Source organism: Platalea leucorodia (genome assembly GCF_965183815.1).
Source record: "Platalea leucorodia genome assembly, chromosome: 3".
NCBI lineage: Eukaryota > Metazoa > Chordata > Aves > Pelecaniformes > Threskiornithidae > Platalea > Platalea leucorodia.
This window is the reverse complement of record NC_138825.1, coordinates 18,485,326-18,508,546: the sequence shown is the minus strand read 5'-3', so window position 1 is coordinate 18,508,546 and position 23,221 is coordinate 18,485,326. Positions and strand designations below refer to the sequence as shown.

Sequence of the window (23,221 nt, the reverse complement as noted above, 5' to 3'; positions counted from 1 at the left end):
AAGACCTGTACTTTTTCCAGGCCGCCAGCCAATTCAGTGCTTAGCAGATGTGTATGTTTTTACTTGGCCTTGACTTGTGTTTCACCAGTGTTTTATCTCTGGTGGATGCTTGTCGTCTACCCTTCGACAGGGATGTATCGCTCATCCTTAGGGCTAACTCTTTCTTGTTTATAAGTCAAACACTTTTCCACCATGCCTCTAACTTCACTCTGACGTGTCTGGTCCCTAAGAGCGTAAGTCAGGGTTGAAGGAACCGACGGGAAGCGATTCCTGCCAAGGTCTGGAAGGCATCTGGGACCTATCTGCGCATCCCGCTCCTGGCAGGAGGCACCTCAGATAGCAGCATGGAGCAGGTGATGAGTTGCAGGCCAGTTCTGGTGGCTACAATACGCTCCCTGCTGCCTCTCACCTGGGGATGCTCGCGGAACCGCCCTGTTGCCTGTGCCCATTGCATGAGGGGAACGTCTGCCTTTGGAGGGACCTCAGGAACTGGCCATTCATTGCACATGTTATCTTGGTGGGCTGGTTTTGCCCTCATGGCTGTAGTACGTGTGTGTACCTTTGCCATCAGCACTGAGTTGCTACAGCTTTTCAACAACAAAAAAAATATCCCCCCTCATCCTCCTAATTTTGTTCTTGGAAACAGCTGTTAGTAAAACACTGGTTTGTTTAATGGTGGGATGGAGGGGAAACCTCACCTGGAGCAGAGGCCTAGTATGGAAAATCTCTGTCCATATTACAAGCTACAGATAAGTGGTATAGTAGAAAGTATTATGCAAGCGGTCCTGTACAGCTGTGGGACTTTCTGCTCTCTCTGATCTAGAGGCTGCATACATGAGATACTCTGCAGAGTCCATAAAGCTTAAATCTCCCTTAGATCCCCAGCCTGGGAGAACAGTGGGAATTCATGGGGAGTTAATCTGTTTCTACACAGATGTCTCAGATTATACATGTAAAACACAACGTACACTGGATTTGTGAACTGCATGCACATTTTAAGCTTTGTGTGGTTTGAATTTTGTAAGGGTTGGGTTTCTTTGTTTTGTCTTTCAAGACAACTTATTTCCGTTCATGTCTGTTTCTTCGTAGATGGTTTGCGGGTAATGCGTGCGCAAGTGTCTCAAGTTTCTTCTACAAGATGTGTTCCACAAATCCAGCAAATTGGGTCACCTTCGATGACGAGCCACTCTTCCAGTCACCTCAGAAATCGGTTGATAATCAGAGTAGTTGTAAAGCAAATGGCCTTAAACTGAATCTGTCTAGTGTGCATGAGTCTTCAAGTAGATCATCTTCTACAGGCAGCACTCCACTCTCGTCTCCTGTAGTTGACTTCTACCTAAGTCCTGGACCCCCCAGCAACTCTCCACTTACTACGCCTACCAGAGACTACCCAGGAAGTCCGTGCATCCCAAAGCCTGGGATTCACATCCTTTATCCCATCCCTGAGTGGCCATCAAATGTTAATCTTCTTCCATCACCTGGGATTTGCTCATCCCTAACCTCGCAGAAACCGAGCAGCCTTCCTTTGAACACCTTGCCTAATGACCATCCTGTTAAGACTTTGGTCTCCAAATCATCAGACGAAGGAAGCCCTACTCCGCCAGGAAACTGCGATGAGTTAGGAGAGTTGTCATCGGCACAGGGGCGCTTCCCATACTTCCAGAGCGACTGTGCTTTTTCCAGTCCCTTTTGGAAGGACGGATGCTCGCTCAGCACGTCATCAGCTAATGTTAGCACACACAGGAAGGACAAAGCGCTCAACAGGAGCATCTGTCATCCTAAAGACAAAGAAACTTGCCACGATCAGAAAAGCCTTAACCAGGGCTCCTTCAGCTACATCTGCGAGAGGCTTGAGCACCTGCAAGCTGATAGCTGCGATGCCGCAGGAAGCCCGCCCGTCTCCAGCGCTCACGCGTGGCACAAGCTCTCCCCCGCCGTCCCACGCAGCCTCTTCAGGAGCCGGAAGGAGGATGGGTGGCCGTTCATGTTGAGGATTCCCGAAAAGAAGAACATGATGTCATCTCGGCAATGGGGCCCTATTTACCTTAGTGTCCTAGCCGGAGGTGTACTGCAGATGTATTATGAAAAGGGCCTGGAGAAACCTTTCAGGGAGTTCCAGCTGCAGCCACACTGTAAGCTGTCCGAACCCAAATTAGAGAGCTATAATGTCTCAGGAAAAATCCATACTGTGAAGATTGAGTGCGTGTCTTACACAGAGAAAAGGAGGTATCATCCCAAAGTAGAAGTGATCCATGAGCCAGAGGTTGAGCAGATGTTAAAGCTGGGCACCACAGATTATAACGACTTCACCGATTTCCTTGTAACGGTCGAGGAAGAACTTATGAAACTTCCTACTGTTTCTAGACAAAAGAGGAATTATGAAGAGCAAGAAATGACTCTGGAAATAGTGGATAACTTTTGGGGGAAAGTCACTAAGGCAGAAGGAAAACTCGTAGAAAGCGCCGTCATCACGCACATTTACTGCTTGTGTTTTGTGAACGGAAGTGCCGACTGCTTTCTAACCCTGAATGACCTGGAGCTCCAGAAGAGGGACGAGCGTTATTTCGAGAAAGAGGAGGAGAAGAAGAAATGGATCGATATTCTCGATTGCCATTTCCATAACTGTGTCAAAGCGCAGGAATTCGAGCAATCGCGAATTATTAAGTTTACACCCCCGGATGCCTGTAGGCTGGAACTGATGCGTTTCAGGACACGGTATAATGGGCAAGACCTTCCCTTTTCTGTGAAGGCTGCGGTAGTGGTTCAGGGGGCATATGTTGAACTTCAGGCTTTTATAAACATGTCTTCAACTGCTCTGATCCCAACGCGTTTACCCTCTGTGAAATACTGTGAAAATGTTATGATACGCTTTCCCGTTCCCACACAGTGGATCAAAGCACTTTGGACCATGAACCTCCAAAGGCAGAAGTCCCTAAAAGCAAAAATGAATAGGAGAGCGTGCCTTGGCGCTTTACACGAGGTTGAATCTGATCCCGTAATACAAGTCTCGGTTGGAACAGCAAAATACGAGAGTGCCTACAGGGCTGTTGTGTGGAAGATAGACAGGCTTCCAGATAAAAACTCAAGTAAATAATTTGCGCTATAAAATGATGGGCTTGGGTGCACGTCTTCACTGTTTTTATGCTTGTGTACCTCCATCAGCTTCCGTAGTTTGGGTTTTTACCTGTGTGGTGGTATTGGTAGAAGCTGGAGTAACCTTTTAGCAAAAAGAGAATATAGCCTTATTTTTTTTTTTGTTAAAGGACATTTTCCTAATTTATTTGATGGAGGCAGATGTATTACTGTCAGTAAAAATAAGCGTGCAGTATCACGGAAGTGGATCTCATCATTCTGAGTAAACCTCAAGTCTGTAGTAAGAAAGAGGGAAGGGTTTATGCTTCACATATGCCAGCTGGGCAATGGTGGGATGGGAAGCAAACGCCAGGAGGTAAAATAATTTGCCCACCCAATATCACACAATTAACAGAAAAGGTGGTATTGTAACTTTTGGGTCTTGGGAAACGGTAGGTATGATACATAACTAGAAGGCACTGTGGTCAAACTTGCCGTAGGAAGTTGACTGGGCTTTTGCAAAGGCTTATATCTATTACCTCTTTTATGGGTTTGTGCATTAAGATTGTACGTTCATGGCAATAACTGCACCAACAAAAAATGCCTCCCACGTCATTCCTGTTTCTCTCTGGTGGTACCTCACTAAAAACTTGCAGCAATAAAACCAGTTAAGTTTATAGTTGCGCACGTGGAAGTTGTTAATTTTCCACTAGGTAAAATAGTTAATTTACCTTAATTTAATGGAGAAAATATGACTTTTTTTGAGAAGGAAAATATAAATATATAGTTTTAAAATTCCAATTTTTAGTCACGTTACCAGGTTAATAGCCCTATATAGTACTTTTCTAAAGGCATAAAAATTCTTGAGGAATACAGTATTCTGCTTCAAGTTCTGTAGAATGAAGGCATTTGATCCTTTGCTTAGATATGCATTATGTGTATTTGAGGCTTTGGTAATCTGTATAAGACAAGGGCATCTATTAAAGCATTTTGCCTAAAATACCTGTAAAATCTGTACTTCTAAGAATGGGTTAAGTAAGTGTGTAATATTAACAAGTGGATTGGCCTAGACTTGTAGTATCGTAACTGTCTGGACTAACTACCTCTTTAAAATGTCCAGAAAAGATTTAATCTTCTTAAGTCCTGGATTTAGGTATGCTAGTACTAAGCTGACATATCCACTCCCAGGTTCTGACAGCTAGATGTGTGTGCAGTGAGAGTTAACATTCAAACCTATTTAAAAAAAAAAAAGAGTAAAGGCAAAAAAACCTCCAAGGATATTTTTTGTCCTTATTTTTAACTAATTGTAAGTTATATTTAATCTGACCTGTTGTTTAGGTAATTATGAATTTTATTTTCTTTTATTTTTTTACATTTTGATATTTAATATTTGAATTCTGATTGATATTTCAGTGACAGAAGTAACAGATCGACAGAAAAACTGAGGCAGGAGCAAATGAAAAGGGAATATTATCCTGAGCCTATATATGAACTAGATTGCTTTTGGTATTAAAACAGCATTTGAAAGCATCCTACATCAACATGCTAATGTGGCAGTTGTGAGAGTATGAATTACTGCATGGCTACTGGCAGATGAGAGCTAGTATTTTTACTAATGATGTTGCATGGAAATACTGGTCCCTTTTGCATGCAGACTGGGTCTTATTTAGGCGACGAGGTCTATCAAACCTTGAGCAACTGTGCCTTTTGATTTCTGTTGATGCGCACTGTGGGAGGAACAGCACAAACGCCGCTATGGTCAGGTTCAGAAATGATGTCGTGTTAACGCCATCTCTGTTTTTCCCCTTCTTTTGCTTTGGAAGAAGCTGTGGTGGGCTTGGACCTGTGGCTGATGCCATATGGTTCCTCCCGAATTGGCTGAGCCCTCCCTTTTACACGCGGCTCGTTACCTGGGTATCTCACGCTCTGCTCGGAGAGGATGCCGCTGGCTGCCAAGCAATGGGCAGCGGGAGAGCAGAGGAGACGGAGCATCGGCAGATGGGCTAACACAAGGCAGGGAGCCAAGCCAGAATTAAAGGTGGGGGGAGAAAAAAGAGAGAGAGAGGGAAGATGAGGGGAAGCAGTAAGGGAGGGGTTGGGGAGACTGGGACAAAGAAGGGAGGGGAGTTGATAGAGAGATGTAGGAGAACCAGTGGGCAGAAGAAGATTCTTCAAAGGTCTTCAAAATCTGTAGACAGGGGTGTCTTGCACTCCAGGCTTCAAGGATTTGCACCGCGCTGCTGTGGCCCGTGTGTTTTCCCAAGGCTTAAACGGGACTGACTGTTCGGGTAGCTGTTAGTATTCTTTGCTATTTAATGTAGGTTTGCTTCTGCAAAATCAAGTCAGCAATTTAGTCAGGCAATTTTAAAGAAGATTATAAGTCTTCCAGAGTCTTTAATTCCCTGCAGTTCATTCACCTTAAGATTTGATGTGCACAATTAACTTCAGATTTATATTATCTGAAAGTAAGAACTGTTTTTTTGTGGCATTATACAGCTTTACATTATTTTCTACCAGTAGCTTAAACTTTTGACATTTGAATAATTCCTCTGCCTGAGATCTGCAAAATCATTTGTATCCTTGAGCTGTTCATGCATTTGAAAAAACATTTTGGTAGTAATACTGTGTGGTCAAATTTTAAACCTCTTTATCAAGTTTTCTGTATGCAGTTAAGAGTTTAAAAATAGAGTTGTCCCAAGGCATGCCAAAAATCTGGAGGCAGTCAAACTAATAGAAATATGTAAACTTTCATAATACGTTTACTGCAGGGAGAAAAATATGCCGAGGCTTTTGCTTTCAAAAAGCCTTTGTCCGAGGCTTCTTAAAAAAAAAAAAAAAGGGAAAAGGAAAGGTTGCCTACAGTTATATTGTGACTCTGCTTATAGACATTGAAATATGTTAGTGTCCACTGTATTCCACTGAAGTGCTTCCTTGGAAGAGTGCTGGCCAAGCAAAGTCAATGATGTGAGCTGTGAGATACTCCAGATTTTTAAAAGCTGCCTATGCTTATTCAGATATATAAATGGAGAGTTTGGAGCCCGAGTGTCAGCTTTATTTAAAAAAAAAAAAAAAAAAAAAAAGGTTAAAAAGCTGTAAACATTGAAGGGTTGATCCAATGACATTTCTGCAAATTGAGTCTACATTTATGAAATTGGGCCATTGTATAAGGAAATGTAGAACATTTTATGATTTCAGCACGGTGCTGGGGTCAGGCTTTGCACTGGAGAAGCTGTATGCACCTGTGTCACCCAGGGAGCTAGGGAGAGACTAGACGTCAAAACGCTGTGTTTTAAGCTCTTGCTGTGTAAATTTGTGCCCTGCGGTGTTTCCTACTAGGACACCTCCATCCTTGGGCTGTTGTGTAAAGCAACAGTTCTTCAGCTGATTATTTCTCCTTTTCTTCTGCATCGTGGAGCCACACTGAGGAAGCAGTGATTAAGCAACACAAAGAAATGGAGCCAGGGGAGCTTGTGGCTGCTGGCAGCCTTTAGCATCTGAGCATGGACTCAAGTGTGGGAGGCGATGTGGCTCCCAGCAACCTTCAGCTGCCGCTTTTTTGTTTTCTAAACTGCCTAGGTGGAAACTCCAAGCCATGACTTTGTTAGGTGGGCTCCGTCCTGGTCTAGTCACCTCCTTCTGGCATCAGCACCGTTGCAAACTGCTCCTTGGCAGTGGTACCTTCCCACTCCCCTATTTCCTACACATTTCTCCCAGAAGGTTGGATAAATGCACCCATTTAGACATAGCTGCAGGAGTTGTTAACTTCTAACAATCCTAATGTAAATCCGTTCTTAGTAATTGTTGATGTTTTCATGTTCAAAACAAGACTTTTAGAGCTGGATCTATTTTGGCAAAAATAGAATTCCTACTTAACTAAAATAACCAGCACATTTTTTGGCCTAAATTGCTTGGCTTCATGAACCTTTCTTAGATCAAGGTTGCTTGAATGCTACTCATACAGGTTAATAAGGGATAAATAGTGTGAGTAAATGCAGAAAAGTTAAATTATTAATTGTTTGTGAAGTGCTATATGAATGCTAAATGACGGTTTGAATCTAGTTTCATAGTTTTGCTGATCTGTTTGTTTGTTTTGGCATTTTTGTTGTTATTCTTCACAAAAAGAGAGCAAGAATTTGGAACATTTTTAGGAAATAAGAGACAAATTTTGAGATGTAAGACAGGAAAGGCTTAGGTCTCTGAATTCACAAAAGCCTTAACATGTTGCCTAGACACCTAAACCCCAGGGCTTCTGTCTCCTAAGTTAGCTAGTAAAAGCTCAGTTATCTCCCCAAATTATCTGGTCGCCTTTCAGGAGTGATACGATTCCATCAGTCCAGACGGTCATGTCTCCATGATGCCTGATGGGCCACATTTTGGATAGCTGGGCTCACATCTGAATACGTCATCTTAGCTTCCACTGGGCAACTGTGCAGACTTACATCATGCCTGCTTCATCCAACTTCACATCAACATCCACATCAGTACCTTTTCTCTTTTCTGGCTGACATCTTGCTTATTCAGCATTACAGGTTTTTTTGCAAAAGGATCTTGTACATGCAGCCTCTCTTTCTTCTTCTAACTCTAGCATAATACAAGGCCTGGGAAACAATAGTTTGACAGAGCAGAGATGACAAGGACTGGCCAGTTTTAGGTGAAAACTAAGGCAATGCTCACCATCTTCCGAAGTGTTGGTTGTTGTCTGACAGCCGATGGGAAGAAGTTGCTCCAAGCTCCTATCACAGAGCAGCAGTGGGCAGAGGAACCTCTCCGCAAGTGACGTGGTGAGTACCTCCTTCTGACATTGACGTTGGTACAGGAGATGGATGGGCTGGGGGGAATCGTGTGTTTTGGGAGTAGGCAAAAGGGTCCAGAGGAGGCTGCTCCAGAGGACCCAGGACAGTAGCCTCATCCAGATTCCAAAACTAACATCTCTGCCTTTGCAGGTTACCATCTGGGGGAAAGAAAGGACCCCAGAACTCGTCGGATCCCAACACCGAAACCAACTCATGGGTGTGGGTTAGCTGGAATATAAGCACAGAGATTTTTTTTCTAAGGGCTATGTAGTACTGAACCACAACTGTGCCATGTCTAACACAGGAGTCTTTAGCAGCAGGCCAAGAGGAATGGCCCATTTATGCCTGGGCTGAAGTGGACATCTACCATCTGACATTTACCATACCTGTCCAGGAAAATTCCAAGCAGTGGTTATTTCTGGATTCCCTTTCTCAGAACACAAAATAATTTTCCAGACAATTCCCATTGCTACTTGTTTCTCCATAGGCCTCCTTCCCACAACAGGAAGATGGTGAATTTGATCTCCAAAAGCCCTTAGATCTATACCCTTTTCCTACTACCACAAATGGACCCCAAACAAGATGCTGCTGCTCTTGGACAAACCCTTTCTCTTCAGATCCTTGGTCAACCATAGCCCCAGAGGCAGAAACCACTGCCTTCCTGGCCAGGGCATGATGCGCCATCTTAGTGTTGCAACTGCTGCTATGAAGGACCCTTCACTTGTGGCTGACTTTGTGCAGTCTGCGAATCCCAACCCAGTAAACAGCACAAAGACCAGGTCAAGTAAATATGTTGCCAAGCTGCATCCCAGCACCACCACTGGAGAGTGGAGCAGGTCCTGGGAGCCAAGAGGAGCACAGCTTGGGTGGGTTGTGGTACCACAGATGGGATGACATCTCACAGTTTGGCTGTGGAATGGGGTGCTGCTTCTGGTCTCCTTCACTGCTGGTGTTGCTGTCACCAGAGCTGTTGCTGGGATGATGGCAGATTCAAGGATGGAGAGGCCCACCCCAACAGAGCGCTCATTCCGCCATATCCAGGCAGTCTGGAAGAGGGACTATAGACCAAGAGAGTGTTAGTGCAAGAGAAATGGTCTTGGACACAGCAAGAGATGTCCAGCAGCAGATCGTGGACAAGGCCCACATCACAGAGGTATACAGATCTGCCTGTCACTGTGTGCATGAGTGACGAAGCGCCATCTCCTCCTCACACTTGTTTAGTCCTCCTCCAACTTCCTTCTCAAGGAGATGGCAGGTGGTTGTAGTATTTGTTTCTGACTTTGTTCCCTCCTCTATTTCTGTAATAAAGTCCCTAATGTTATAGTTTTACCTGTCTCTGTGTATTCTATTATTGTCCTGAGACTTTAGCCACATGCTGCGTGCCCCTGGCATTGCACTCCTTTGCCTAAGACCTTCACAAGCTTGCAAGCTGGGTATCTTTGTGCTTTAGTGCCTTGAAGGACCCTGTCCTGTAGTGTGCTTCAAGGTGTGAGTAATGTCTCGCACATGCCGGTAGCACTGGTTTAGCACAAATCACAGTCAGTACCTCCTATTCCACCCCCATACCAGCCTTGCCGTATAGCTGCGTGGGTGACTATGAGCCCGATTCATGCGCAAGTGAACTAAGTGGTAGGCTTTTACATAAAAAGGAGGTGACAGTACCGCTCCTTTTGGTCATAGACCATGGTTTGGGTGGTGGTTATCATTTTTTTAACTGTGTGTGGGTTGTAAAGTGTTGTATCGTGACTGGTGAAACAGGTAGGTTGCAAAGTCTGCAAGGAGGGGTGAGGTTTTTCCATCTGATCGCTCCAGCCTGTCCTGCTCGGTTAGGTTTCCTTCCCTCTGTGCTGGCTTTGGTGATGGCCATTGCTGGGCACCTACTTCTCCCCACTCACCTTAAAGATGCTATTGTACTAGACATATTTAGGGGAGCTTCATTCCCCAAACTCAAGACCTACAGTTCTTTTGTTGCAGTAATCCCTACCAGTCCCTTTTATGGATTTGCCCTTGCTCTTATGAGTGCAAGTTGTATTACCTCTTCCTATGATTTCTGTAACCAGTTCCTTAGAAGCATGTATGAGAGCTGTGCTTTGGTAGAAGGAAGCAGCTAGTCCCATTTGGGGAATGGTTGCTGGCTCTCCATCATGATACACATTTCTTTAAAGACTCCTGGGAGACTTCGTGGCCAGTGGCTGATCCTCTTCCATGGTGCAGGACTCTCGTTGGCGTGTATATAGCATTATTTTCTGAAATCCAGTTCAGGTTTTCTTTGAACATTACAAGCAGTTATGTAAAAAAACAGTATTTAGGATAAGGATTGAATGAGATGTACTGCTGGAAGCAAGCCTGCAGGGGATGCTTGTAACTCAGCCATGTACAGAGTGCAGATGGTGAAGGACTGCACTTGCCCAGGACATGCCCCTTGTCCAAAGTGGTGGCTGTAAATGCTGCTGTGTTTCTGTGTGTGTGCCTTTGGGATCAACCAAACAGAGAGAGGAACACTTGCAGTCAGCAAACAGCTTTTTAAGCTACTGGTTATTGTTGTTGCTATTAAACATGGAAAAAAGAAGGGGGGAGAAAAAGAGTTGGAAGCTGCCCCCATCTGGAGTTTAGGGGCTGATAATCCAAAGGACGCTGCCTATTCCTTTCTCCCCTTCCCTCACCTTTTCTTCCAGGTAGTCAAGTTTTAGCTGCGCTGTTGTGTAACAGCAAGGAAAAGGGAGGGAATTATTAATTATACTAATTATGTAATTAGTCAAAAGGAAAACAAAATGTTAAATGATTTAGCGAGTATGATTGAGACAAGCATGAATTTCCTGCTCTTTAAGCCTTGATTTTTGGGGACCCATTGACTTTATGCCAGACTTGGAATGAAATCTGGAGGATGGTTTATTGAATTATGCTTTGTTCTGGTGAAGTCAGAGACACGTGTGTTTGGCAGAACTGCCCATCAAACTGCTCATATGTAATTTATCTCCTAAAATCAGAACTGGCTTGGGCAGGCTGTGAGGCAGGTTGCAGGGAAAACCCGCAGCACAGACCAGAGGATGCACCCAGCCCCAGGCTTCCAGGAGCAATGGAGATGTAGCTTTTTTATTTATTTTTGCCTTACAAAATGCCTATGAGCCTGTGGATGTGGAGTGTTATAGTGATTTTTCCCATGGGATGGATAAAGCTCAGTGTATGTTAACTCCATCTTCATAATTTCCTTCATTCTGATATGAAATTGATTCCTGCCACTGGAGAAAGTGAGTACATAAAGAATGGGACATTTTTGCCTGAACTTTGAGATGCTGTTCAGTATAATGGATGAAAACCAAATACACACTGCCAGGCTTGCCTTTGACAAAATATGGCCAATCCGTTCTCTGCTTTTTTTTTGCCTGCAGCCAAACAGTAGTTAGTTGTCTATGCTGATGCTTAAAATCCTGGAGAGGAAAGGAAATGGAGAATTACTGCTTTTTGCCTTGAAGAATTTGGAGAGGCAGCTGCAACATAAATGATTCTTTTCATTATATTATACTGCTTTCATGCACATAGTGAGCCTGCTGACCTCGGTTTCTTTGGAAAGCAGGCTTTCCACCTCAGTGTTCCTGTGTGCCAGGAGGAGGAGAAATGCTTTCCCTTACCATTGCCACATATAAAAAATGCTAAAGCAAGTGATCCCTAGGATCTAAGGCTGGATTAAAGTAATTTAGGATATGCTGCAGTACATGGGGAGTCGTTCAGGACTCTGCTTTATAATGTGATGGTTACTTTAGTAATACTTTTATTTGGAAGAAACAGAGTATGTTCTTTTCCCATAACAAACCGAGCTAGAAAGGGAATCCAGGTAGCCCTTATCCTGGCAGCTGGAGTATATCTTGTTTGAGCAGCACTCTGAGCTGTGCCTTTATCTTCCTGCCATAGACATACTGTAATAAATGATGTTACACAAGATAGCTGTAGTACTTGAAATAAACACTCCAGTAAAATTCCTACAGCAGAGGGCTCTGGTGAAGGGTGGTTGTTGGACACAGGGAGGCATCTCTGCTTTGGCTAAGCTGTTTTTTATTTTTCTATGAGAGTAAGAAATGTATTTTTAAGTGAAAACTGAGGTTCTTCCCTAATAGTCTGAATCTGGCAACCTATCTCTAAGTTTGTAATACTCTTTTCCTAATCAGAAGCTGTGAGGATCTGGTAAAGCTTGTGCAAATTACTTTGTAAAACTGCAATGATTGTGAAAAGTGTGCTGAAGCAGAGAAAAATGAGTAAGGGGCCGCCTTATGCCCAAGTAGCAAAAGATTATCCATAGAATAATCTCATAACAGCTAAGCATTAATAAAAGATAGAGCTGTGCTCTCTTGCTAACAGATTCACCTTGCACTATAAACAAAGAAAAGATAATTAACTGATGGTATGGTTTGTTTTTTTTTTTTTCTTTTCCAAGGTTCAGATCATCCACACAGCCTGTCTTACAAACTGGAGCTCGGATCAGACCAGGAAATCCCATCTGACTGGTATCCATTTGCTACTGTCCAGTTTGTCGTTCATGATACCTGTGCCTCAGGAACAGAAGTCAAGTCACTGGGCGTAGAGAGCGATGTGCAGCCCCAGAAACATGTGGTTCAGAAAGCTTTTTACAACTGCCAGGTATTTTCAGGGCTATGTTTTAAGTGTTTCCCTCCTCTTCTTCCTCGCCGCTCCTCCATACAGTATCTGCAAGGCGAATGTGCTTTGTATTCTAAACATATCTTGCATGCACTTGTGATAATGACTTCGAGCAAAAGAATCATTAAAAAATAATTCCTTGTCTGATCAAAGATGATGCTGAAAAACAGAACTGCAAATGCAGTGTTGTTTTTCCTCAGTTGAGCTATTTTTGGGAGTAGTGGTTTTGAAATCCGTTGGGTCTGGAAATGTTTTGATTCTGTGTCAAAGCTTTTATTCATGCCGTTGCTGCAGTTCACACTTTCAGGGCCCAATTATTTGTTAATTCTACCTGTTTTTTTTTGTTTTCTAACTACAGGTTGAAATTGAAAAGAAGTGGATTAGGCTTGATGGAGAAGATCCAGATAAGGCTGGCAACTGCCTAATGCAGTAAAAGAGGACAGGAGGCACCGTCATAGGATATTAGTAGGAATCAATTTACATAGGAAATTCTATTGTTAGAAGAAGCGCAGTGACCTAGTTTAGGATAAACATGGTCATTGAGTTTTTCTTTTTTTTTTTTTAGTGCTTTTGGGTTTGATTCTGCAAATCATTACTGGTTTGACTGGCCTGCGTTCAAGTAAACTTCCTGTCATGGGAATAGTGGTATGAATAAGGTCTCCTTGTAAAGAGCTGCAGGATGGGAGCACTTAATTGACTGATTGTAATATATTATTTTCCTGTTGCGTATCTATGACTTTGGAATGATCTCATGCTCCATATTGAAACCTAACGGTACTACTCAAAGAGTTCATGTCACTTGGACATATAATACTCAGCAATAAAAACTGCCAGAGCGCTTATGTGCAGACCAGCATCTGTGTAAGGTCCAGCAGGAGCAATTACATTTTTTAGTGGTGTTTGAAAACCGAAGTCCCCCATGTTTCTACTCCCCTCGATATATGTGAACAGAACAAGTCGTAATATTATTCTCGACAAGAGCCTCAATTAATGAGTTGGAAACCGGGTGATTTCATTGGTAAAATGGGAAAAGTTCCTCAGCAATAATATTCTTTATTTTTCTGTGGCTGCGAGGGTTTCCTCCCCAGCACTTTATAGGTTCACTCAAAGTAATCTCTTGGGCAAAAAACCATATGGCAGATGCAATTGAAGTTTCTGTGCCAGCATTAGACAAATCTTTTTCACTACTGCAGCAAGTGAGGCAAGGGGTGGATCCTCAGGAAGCGTAAATTAGTCCAGGCCCATTTCATTTGATGAAGCTTTGAGAATTTACACCAGCGGAGGGTTTTCCCCACAAACTGAAGAAATGGCTGGTTGCTGCCGTTTGCTGTGGGTCTCCTTTAGGATGCAAGTTCCAGATGTTGGTTTGGAAACTGCAGGAGCTGTTGCTCTGAGTAAGTTTTAAGACAGAGAGCATGTCTTTCCATGTATGGGAAGAGAGATGTTTTCATGCTGCAGGCTCCAAAGGTGTTTTCTGTGGGGAAACAATGCAGGAATGGACTATCACAAGAGAAGTGAACCTGTGATGCTTCAGCAGGCAGCTTGAGCTACCAATGTGCTAACTGTGTTTTGAACAAATGATTGGCATTTAGGGAAAGGTTTTAATGCTTCCCCTCAGCCATTATCCCCTTTGTGATTTTCTGCAGGCTGTAATTCCAGGTCCGAAAAAACCTGATAAATTAAAAAAAAATGCTCCTTACAATTTCTTTTTTCTTTGCTGCAGTTTTCCTAAAATTATCCTTACTTCAAACTGAAATTAGTGGAGAACAAAAATATAGTAATGCACTAAGTCTCACTTTATATTTTGTCACAGCTTGTAACTGTTTATATGAACACTGTGTAAAAATACAGATAAATGTTATTCCCCAAAAGTAGAAATATGTGGGATATGCACTGAGAAAATTACCAGTCTGAGGAAACAGAAGGCCATAATATGAACCTAGTTCATCACGATAAACTTTTCCCCCCATTTGGAAGCTGAGAATGAAATGGGTAATAGATTCTATAGTAAGTCCTGAGGGCAGGTTTTTTATGGGTATTGCATTGCCAAAGCCCCAAAGAGACTATTACGGTATTTTGGCTTCTCTATATATCCCTTTTTATTAGCAGATTATATTATTATAAATCTAAGCGAGCATTTGAGTGTAGTAGTGATCCAAATACGTCTCAGCTGTTGCATCCTCCCTCCATGTTTTGACTTGAGAAGCCATTAGCGCCGTCAATTCATGTTGGGTTTGTTTTATTCATATTTAATTTTGGTTTATATACTTCTCAGCTGAACTAAGGGGCACAGTGTGCGCTAGGGTAAAGTGTTTACACTTAGCATCATGGCAGAGCTCTGCAGTTTGCTGAAGTCCATGGTTATACTAGAGCTACAGTAGCTATTAACCTCTGTGCTCGGTAAGGTAGAGGAAGCAAAATATGCGTTGCAGATACCTGCAATAAACTTTTTCTGAGGCTGACTTGTTTTGATTGGCATTAATACAGCTACTTCAGTACAATCTGTTAGCAGTGGTTATTGTCCAAAGCCTATCTTGCCCAGCTGGCCCCTGTTCTTCTGTTTTTAAGAAGGAGGGACAGCCAGGCTGTGCTGGGACTCTTTCACCTCAGGGTCCCCGTTCGCAGCACTCATCCCCTGGGCATTCGGTACCTGGTGGTGTTACGGGTCCTGCAGAAGCAATGGCTGCTTTTCTTCTGTCAGGTGCCTACTGTATCTCAGGATGTGTTTAAGAAGCCCATGTAGCGTTGACCCCTCAAGATACGGGCTATTGTTTTGAATGGCCTAAGTGATGAACAGCCGCATTACAAGTCATCTTTCCTGCTAGTGAGTCTGTATGATATCTGGTATGGTGCAAATGCTCATTCAGCCTTACTGAACTCGTTAACATAAAAAGGTCAAACTACAGCTTTATCTATGTTGCAGACTCTTGGATTTCCGTCTGAGGCCTGCAAGACTTGCCATTAACTTTAAGCGGAATTGGATCAGGATCACAGGGAATTCATTCCACAGAAATATTGCCACACTGAAAGAAAGTTACTCTGTTTAATGCATGGCTTTCAGTTTAAACCTGACAATTAGTGCAGCCTAAGGCTGAATAATTACCCTGTCCAGTCTCAAACTGATGTTTGTATGCCTTGCTGTCAGAATATTTAAAAATAGGCTGCAGTTTAATGAAAGGAAGTTTGGGTTGTCTGACTTTTTTTTTCCCCCCATCAAATTCTAACTTCCTATTCTACTGCAACATGCCAAAGCAGAAACACCCTGGCTTCCCCTTTCTTCTGCATTGTCTGATGTCCTTTGAGTATAACCTACTGAAAAACATTCTCAAAGTTTAAGACTCATTTGCTAACATTTTCTATGAAGGTTACAGCAGGTGATAGCGAGTAAGCACACTGGTTCTGATTCTTTAGAAATCTGGGCTATAAGTAGTCTAACTGTATTTTGGGAGGGGAATGGAGACGAGGAACAGTTGCTATAAGCTGTTGTGATGCTCAGTGTCCAGTTAGCAGAAGGACTGGAGCTTTAAATAACCATGAGGTGCATTGGCATCGTGCGAGGAACCAGGTTTCACATGTACCTGATCTCTGCTTGCCCACAGCCAGCGCCTGCAGTCACTGAAATGCTTCCAACTGTTTGGATCGCTTAAGATGCTGACACTTCGCTAACATTTACTACAGGGCAGTATTTAGATATTATCTGTGTTTCCTTCACAAAGGACCAGCAGGGTTTGGGATATTTTATATTTTAAGCAGAAATCAATGAGAACAGCTATTTTTGTAATGTGTTTGCCTTATTTACAAAGTGTCGTATTTGCTGAAACCGACAAACTTCATCTTTGCATTCATCTTTCTCATACTAATTGTATTACTGTAGGTAAATGGTACTTGATGTAATTTTGGATTCAAACACCCATTGAAGTCAATGGAAGCCTTTTAACTGACAAAATGGGATCTGCATCAAAGTCTCTAAGAATAAAGGAGAGGCAAAAAAAAAAAAAAGAAGAAAGGAATAGTGGTAATGGGCAGGAAAAAAACCCCACTGTAAAAGATTCTTGATACTAGTAAGTAAGCAACCTGCAATGCTTGCTTATTCCAACCAGAAAAGAGCACAAAAGAGAGGAAAAGGGGTGTTACTGGGTGTCAAAGCTGAAGCTCTGCAGTGATTGGGAACGATGGTCTGGCTGCCCCTGTGTAGCAGCTCTCGAGAAATGAGGATGACGGTGCACTCCATTGAACATGATGCCAAGCCACTGCTATCCTTACGCCCCTTGCTTTTTTTTCTCCAGATTCCATATTAATTGTCCAAAAGTACTTTACATCTGAAAACGTGTCTTCACATGTTGCTTTTAGTTGCATTTATTTTACTTGACGGACTTCTTAGCTGCAGTATTGGTGTCCACACCTCTATTTTACATTTATTTGTCGTCTTGTTGGCTAACACAGTAACTAACTGCTGCAGTTAGTAGTTCTTAGCTATAATTTTGATAACTCTGAAGCAGTGCTGTTATTCTTAATGGAAAATATAATTTTATTTGGGTCTTTTGTCAGTATAAGTATAAACAGATCATGCTGATAATCTTGTAATAACATTTTGTAGATTGCATATCGATTAAAAAAATAAAGTTGTATTTCAAACTAGCAGTTTCTTGTCCCCTCACTAGAAATTTATCAAGCTTGTTTTACATTTACTGTAATTAACTGGTTGATCTCGTATCATCAGGGATTGCAGTTTATTAGAAAGAGCAGTTCTACTCTGTGTGTGAGTGGGGGACATCACTCCTTGTCTTAGATAAAGCTAGTTGCAGAAAGCTGAACGATGCACTATATTCCATGAACGATCATTTATGGCAGCCCCTTTTCCTGCCTTATTTGCATAACAATAGTAAGCCAAAGAATACCTTTTTTTTCCTATTGAGTACTTCCTCCAGTCTCTCTGGGATATTTGAATATAATGTGGTGACAACTCTTTAAGACTTTCCCAAATCTCAAAGTCTGTTCTTGAAATGAGCTGTTACTAGGAAAATAGTGAAACTGCTATGGGGAAATATGGGAATAAGGCAGAGGTTTGGGGGGCAGCATTCAAAGAATGGGCTTAAAGTACAAAATAACCGTGCCAGTCGTCCTATGCTGCTGTCTCTGTAGCAAATCAGTTGGCTATTCTGGGAAACCCTGGGAAATACAGTTGACACCCATTTTCACTTCATTGATGTGCTGTCTTTCAGTGAGCATCTGCAAATGAAAAACAGCTGCCTAGCAGAAGTATAGTCCCCTTCCAGAGCTTAAACAGTCTGCAATGTTTAAAAGTATCAGTGAACAATATGATTCAGGTACATGAAAAAGTGAGATGGTAAATTGCTAGAACACAAGTAAAAACATGAAAACATTTATTTTTTGGACAGTTTCCTAGTATATGCTATGCCTAGTATGTGCTATTTTACAGCCTTGTTCTTTCCTTAGTAAAAACAACCTGTAATTTTTACAATAACAATCATAACATGTTGTGTGATGTTCACGCTCCCTGCTGAAGCCTTATGGATAGAAATAAAAGAAAAAGCATTGGCTCAAATTCTGCTTTTCCATCCCACAAAACGCAGCATGATTAGGGATTTCTGGTTGTGGGTAGGTACAGTCTGGCATTACATTGCATTGTGACGGTCTTTTTGGTTTAATATAGAATAACTTTCACTTCCATTTCCATATTCAACAATAAAAGTCCGAGGGGAAAAAAATCAGAAGCGGGGACATGTCGGGAGTGGAAGGGACCCACGATGAGTGACCGGTGGTGGAGGTAAGAGGGAGGAGGCAGGGAGTGAGCAGGGAGTTGGCAGAAGGACAGGGCAGTGGGCAGAGCTGGTTTGCAAGGGCTAAGGAGAACTGCTGCCTCTTTAAGTCAAGGGGGAAAGTTCACCTATAAAAGGGACTGAAACAGAAAAGCGGTGAGGAACCCATGCAGTGAAGTGCCTTCAAGGGAAGGTATCGAGAACAAAGTTGCGAGTAGCTGCGGGGGCAAAAATGAACTGAATGCTCTCCCTGGGTGGGGAGAAGAAGGAGTTGGGAGCAGCTGAAGAAGGAGGGACATGGGCAGAGCCACTGGAGCCACAGCAAGGTGGCTGTGAGACTGATGGGGCACAGTGAGAGGTGCCCTACCCGAACAAGCCAAGCCGGTGCCTACTTGTGGTGTGCCACAGTTCAGGGCAGCGCCACGCCGTGCAGCTGGCCCTGCTTTCATAGAGTACACGCTGCCATTATGCGCCAAGCAGAAGAACTCGCTCAATCTGTCTTGAGCATCCCTGCATCACATCTGTACAGCTGTCGGTAATGGTAACCTATCCTCCTGGACAGGAAGATCCTGCTCATATAAGGGACTAATGACACAGTCATGCTATAGGAGATGCAACGAAAATATTGAATAAAACCCAGCAGGGGAACAGGGAGGATTTAAAGCAAGAACATAGGTATTACCCTGATGGGGTAATACCCAGAGGTAAGCTACCACTGTAACCTTGTTGGGCTGCTCTCTAAGGAGGGACCTTCCCCTGTCAAGTCATCTGGAATGTTGAGTAGATTTTACTGTCTAAATGTAAGTACGGACACCAGGATTTACATGACAGTTCATCTGAAATGCAGGGAGCCATCCACTGCCTGGAGAGAAAAGGTGAAAGGCTGTTTTAGTCCCCTTCGTGGAAAGCCACAGCATGCTAATTGAAACTGTTTCCACAGAGCCATGGGAATAAGTTACTGAATATTTTTGCTGCTAATTGTGTGGTTAATATTGTCAAAAGGGGTGTGCAGTAGATCTACTCAAAAGTAGAGTTGGGAAAAAAAAAAGAAGAGTGAGAAGGTGTGTACAGTCAAGTATTAGGACAGCGAGAGCCCAACTACATTTGCTCTGAAAGGGAAGCTCAGGAAGATGACCTTGAGCAAATATTGGGGTCCTCACATAAATGCTTCCAAGACCCCATATGGCAATGCAGGTTAGCCTCCATATGTCTGAGTCATTCTTTAGTAGAGTTAAACTGGTATCAATTAGGCAGTAAAAAGGAGAACCTGACTGCTAAGCTATGCTTCAACCTGTCTCTCGAAGTCACTTGCCAGGTGATTTTAGGGGTATGCTTGGTGCAGCAAAATGCACTGCTGGTGAAAGGGGCTCCTGTGGTCGCTCAGCTTTACTCCTCTCCTAATTGCCAAATGCAAAGTTAGACAGAGCAAATTGGCCTTGACCTAAACATGCTGCTCTGCTCCTATTTAACTTCGCACTAAAACTGCTGGACTTCAGCAATCGCCTGCTCGACTATGAACTTCCAGCAGCTAATTCAACTAAGGAGGAATGATGTTTCTGGCATTTACCCTCCCGCTGCACCCTGCCTCTGTGTGGTTCTGCACGCCCCCGTAGCGGCTCCCTCTGCACTGCAGCCAGGGAGCCCAGGAGCAGGTAAGTGGCAATTACAGGCAGGTGAGGAGGGAGTGGGATTTCAGTCACTGATGAAGGGCAGTAAAACAAGATGGCAGGGAAGGGGCTTAGAGAGCAATGAAGGCAAAGGCAGTAGACAAAAGGGGAGGGAGCTGAACCGGGGCTTTTCTTGGGGACACAGGGCAGGAGGTTGGGGTCTCTCTAGGGAAAGAGGGTGCTATAACATCTGTACGTCATACCCAGGGAAACAAGGCAGACAGCAAAGGAGGTGAGGGAACAGGAGACGAGCACTGAGCTGGGCACCAGCAGGAGCGTGGTAGAAAGCAGGGACAAGAATAAGGACAGTGAAATGGCTGGTGGCTGCTGTTTCCCTTTGAGGCTTTCTCTCCACAAAAGGCATATGTACCAGGGTGAGTATATAGGAGAGGCTTATTTCATCCTTAATTAGGCTTACTCATACTACACAAGTCTCTGGGCTTATCAAGGAGCTGAGAGATGCAGTACTATTCAGTGTATTCCATCCATCAGGACTGCCATTTTTAGATAGCAGTTTGTACAGGTCAGAGCCTTTCTTATGCCACCTAATGTCCTGAAAATTTGTCAATAAATTGAATTAAGGGACAGCTCTTTCTACAGTTCCTCTGATAAAGTGGTTTAAATCAGGTAAAAAAGGAGAGGCCCTTGAAGAAACAGGAGTCTCGCATGATAAATGAAAGAGGAACAAATCACAGGTCCCAGTGTTATCTGTCTCAGAACTCCGACAGAAATGATGGAGCTTATAACAAAATCATGCTGTTAATAAAATTGGTTATGAGACTGGAGTGCTGTATATCTGAGTCAACAGCTGAGAACAAAGGGAGCATGTTAGAGAGTATCTTTAAAATGAAATTACAGTTCTGCCTGTGTCCAGGCATCTCCATGAAGACTGCCTGGATTCTACGACCAGTTCCTCCTGAGAATGATTACTTTTACTTGGAAAGAAGGGCAAGATATTTGTAAAATATGTCTTGAGAAAGAATTCTGCAGTCCTGCGGTTGAGTAGACGTATTCCTCTACAGCAGCAATGCTGGATTTAAACAGAAGAGGGCATTCACTACCAAGCATCTGAGTTTGCGGAGGGCTCTCCGTTTCTAGAGGGACGGCATTTGAAAACGGTATATTTTTTTTAATGATTAATAAAGGTTCATCATCCAAAAATAAATCTTCTCTAGACATCGTGTACCAAGAGGAGTATAAATAATTACAAATTAAAACCTGTCCAGTAAACGAATGTTTGAGGTGCCCTTAAGCAGCACTATCCCAAATGCTGACAAAACCCTGAAAAATCAGGAGGGTTTGAACAGAATGCTAATCTTTTCGATAGCCTGACTTCTAAAACTCTTGTGAGCTGTTAAAGAGACCGCAACGGGGAGAGCTGGATCGGAAGCTGAACCAAGACTGATGAAACCTGGCTGTTGTTCCCAACTGCCATTTGTGAGCTTGGGCAAGATTATATGGTGTGTCTGTGCCTCAGTTTCTTCTCTTAAAAGTGGGGTTAAATGTTAACAAAACCCATAAGCTTGAAAATCACTACAGGGTTGTACTTTATACTGCAGGACACTGATATTAGGTTAAGATCACCAATATCAAACCTAGCCAGCCAGTATGAGTAATGCTATTCACAGATATTTTTGTATTTTTTTCTTGCTCAGAGATGATTTAATTTTTTCAATGTATACCAGGCTTTCTCACGTTGTTCAGTGGACACACTGCTCGCAGTGCTTGGATGAAAAGACACCTCTAGGAATTTGTAAAAGACCTCAGGTGAACGTGTAAGTGCCCTGGTTAGCAGGAAGCGCCCTCTGCAACCTCCCTGTGCAGCCTGGAAAGTTGTATTCCCGTTCCCAGTTTTTATTTGCTCCTCAGTGGTAGCTATGTACTACCAGTAGGCTTCGTCTGCTGTCCCTTGCATGAAGGGAGCTGACACATTGACCTTGGTGATGGAGCTTTGGTATTCGCAGGCAATACAAAGTGTATAATTTACAACACATGGGGTACGCCCACAGTGCCTTGTGCTGGTGGGATGTGCTAGATACATGCAAATACAGAGACACGCTGTCAACCTGAAGTGCAAGTGAAGATAATTTGCTTTGGTCTGCAAATCTTCATGTGGATATAGCCAAAGTAACCCGACCGCTATCTGAGACAGCTGAGAAGTCCTTTGGTATCAAGCTCCTCAATCCCTCTTTCTTTTTGAAGTTAGGCATACAAATTGTTCCAATTTCAAGGCACTTTGTAATCCCTAGATAAACAAAGGGTGGTAGAAAGCAGGGAACTCATTTATATATCTTTCTGCACCTCCACCTTTCTAGGGCTGCTGTAAGGTATGCTGGCAGATAGATGGCTCTGCATCAGGTTTATCTGTCTCATGAATAAGTCACAGCCAGCTGCAGGATCACCATCTGCAACCTTCAGGGCCTAGTGAGATCCTAAGGGCTGCAACTGCTTCCCGCTATCTCTGGTAAGACGACAGGACTAACCAGACAGGAGAAGAAGAATGATGCTCTTGGTATGCACTATCCCAGACAGTATCAAGTGAGCACTGTGCTTTAAAAAAAAATGTTTTATTATTTAAGTTATTCTATAAGCAAAGCAATATGGCTCGCCTTTTCCTCGTGATGATGCGGGGCATACAGAACAGCTGAATATGCAACTGCTGTTTAATTCAAGACCCAGACAGTGTCATAAAACATATTTTCTTGCAGAGCAAAATTACTTCAATAGCAAATTGCATCTCATGGATGTTGCTTCTTTTTTTTTTTTTTGTTGTAGGTGTTAGTCTAGCTATATAATTAAGGGTCTGTCAGTATTTTCATTAAAATCTTTTCATTTTTCAGGATGTGTAAGTCAGCCTTAAAAATTAAAGCTTAACGGGTGAGTCTCCTCTTCACAAGCCAAATAGCACTGCAACTACATAGCTACCTAAAAATGGAAAAAGGACAGAGAAAGGAAAAAGAGAAGATGATGTTTCCACGTTCTTAGAATCATCAGGGTAACACCAATCCATGTACGGACAGAAGGTGTATAAAGACCAAAGTATATATTCTCCCACACATATGAGATTAATGAACATTTTTCCAGATGAGTAACTGCTAAATTGGTAAATCTCTGTATTAACATATGAACAGATTGCTGCAAATGTAAGCAATAATTTGAGTAGTTGTACCAGATTGCTGCTACTTAACTGGTAGCTTCAGCTATCTCCCTGTTTATGAGGTAATAATGACTTCAGAGTTTATTAGAGCAAAATAATATG

General features: G+C 42.9%; 2 protein-coding genes across 4 annotated transcripts in view; both read left to right on the top strand.

Annotated features, from left to right (window-relative positions):
* Positions 1-1,171, top strand: part of PPP1R21 (protein phosphatase 1 regulatory subunit 21) — a 55,154-nt gene extending 53,983 nt beyond the window's left edge. The window contains exon 22 of the mRNA XM_082305289.1: positions 1,090-1,171. Coding sequence (XP_082161415.1) covers positions 1,090-1,104 — 15 coding nt within the window. The 3' untranslated portion in view covers positions 1,105-1,171. The remainder of the gene's footprint in view (positions 1-1,089) is intronic.
* On the top strand, positions 1,139-13,458 carry STON1 (stonin 1; the record flags this gene model as incomplete). 3 transcript variants are annotated; one of them, XR_014227539.1, is made up of 4 exons in its annotated part: positions 1,139-3,086; positions 7,658-7,853; positions 8,016-9,018; positions 12,295-12,381. XR_014227539.1 is itself a non-coding variant. In XM_082305303.1 (3 exons), 3 exons carry the CDS (start codon positions 1,139-1,141, stop codon positions 12,946-12,948), a joined length of 2,226 nt encoding a protein of 741 aa, XP_082161429.1. In that variant the 3' UTR covers positions 12,949-13,458. The 3 variants fall into 3 exon arrangements, 1 of the variants encoding a protein (XP_082161429.1); XR_014227540.1 differs by lacking the exon at positions 12,295-12,381 and having other exon boundaries at positions 8,016-9,114; XM_082305303.1 differs by lacking the exons at positions 7,658-7,853; positions 8,016-9,018 and adding an exon at positions 12,874-13,458 and having other exon boundaries at positions 12,295-12,497.
* Positions 13,459-23,221: the final 9,763 nt, after the last annotated feature.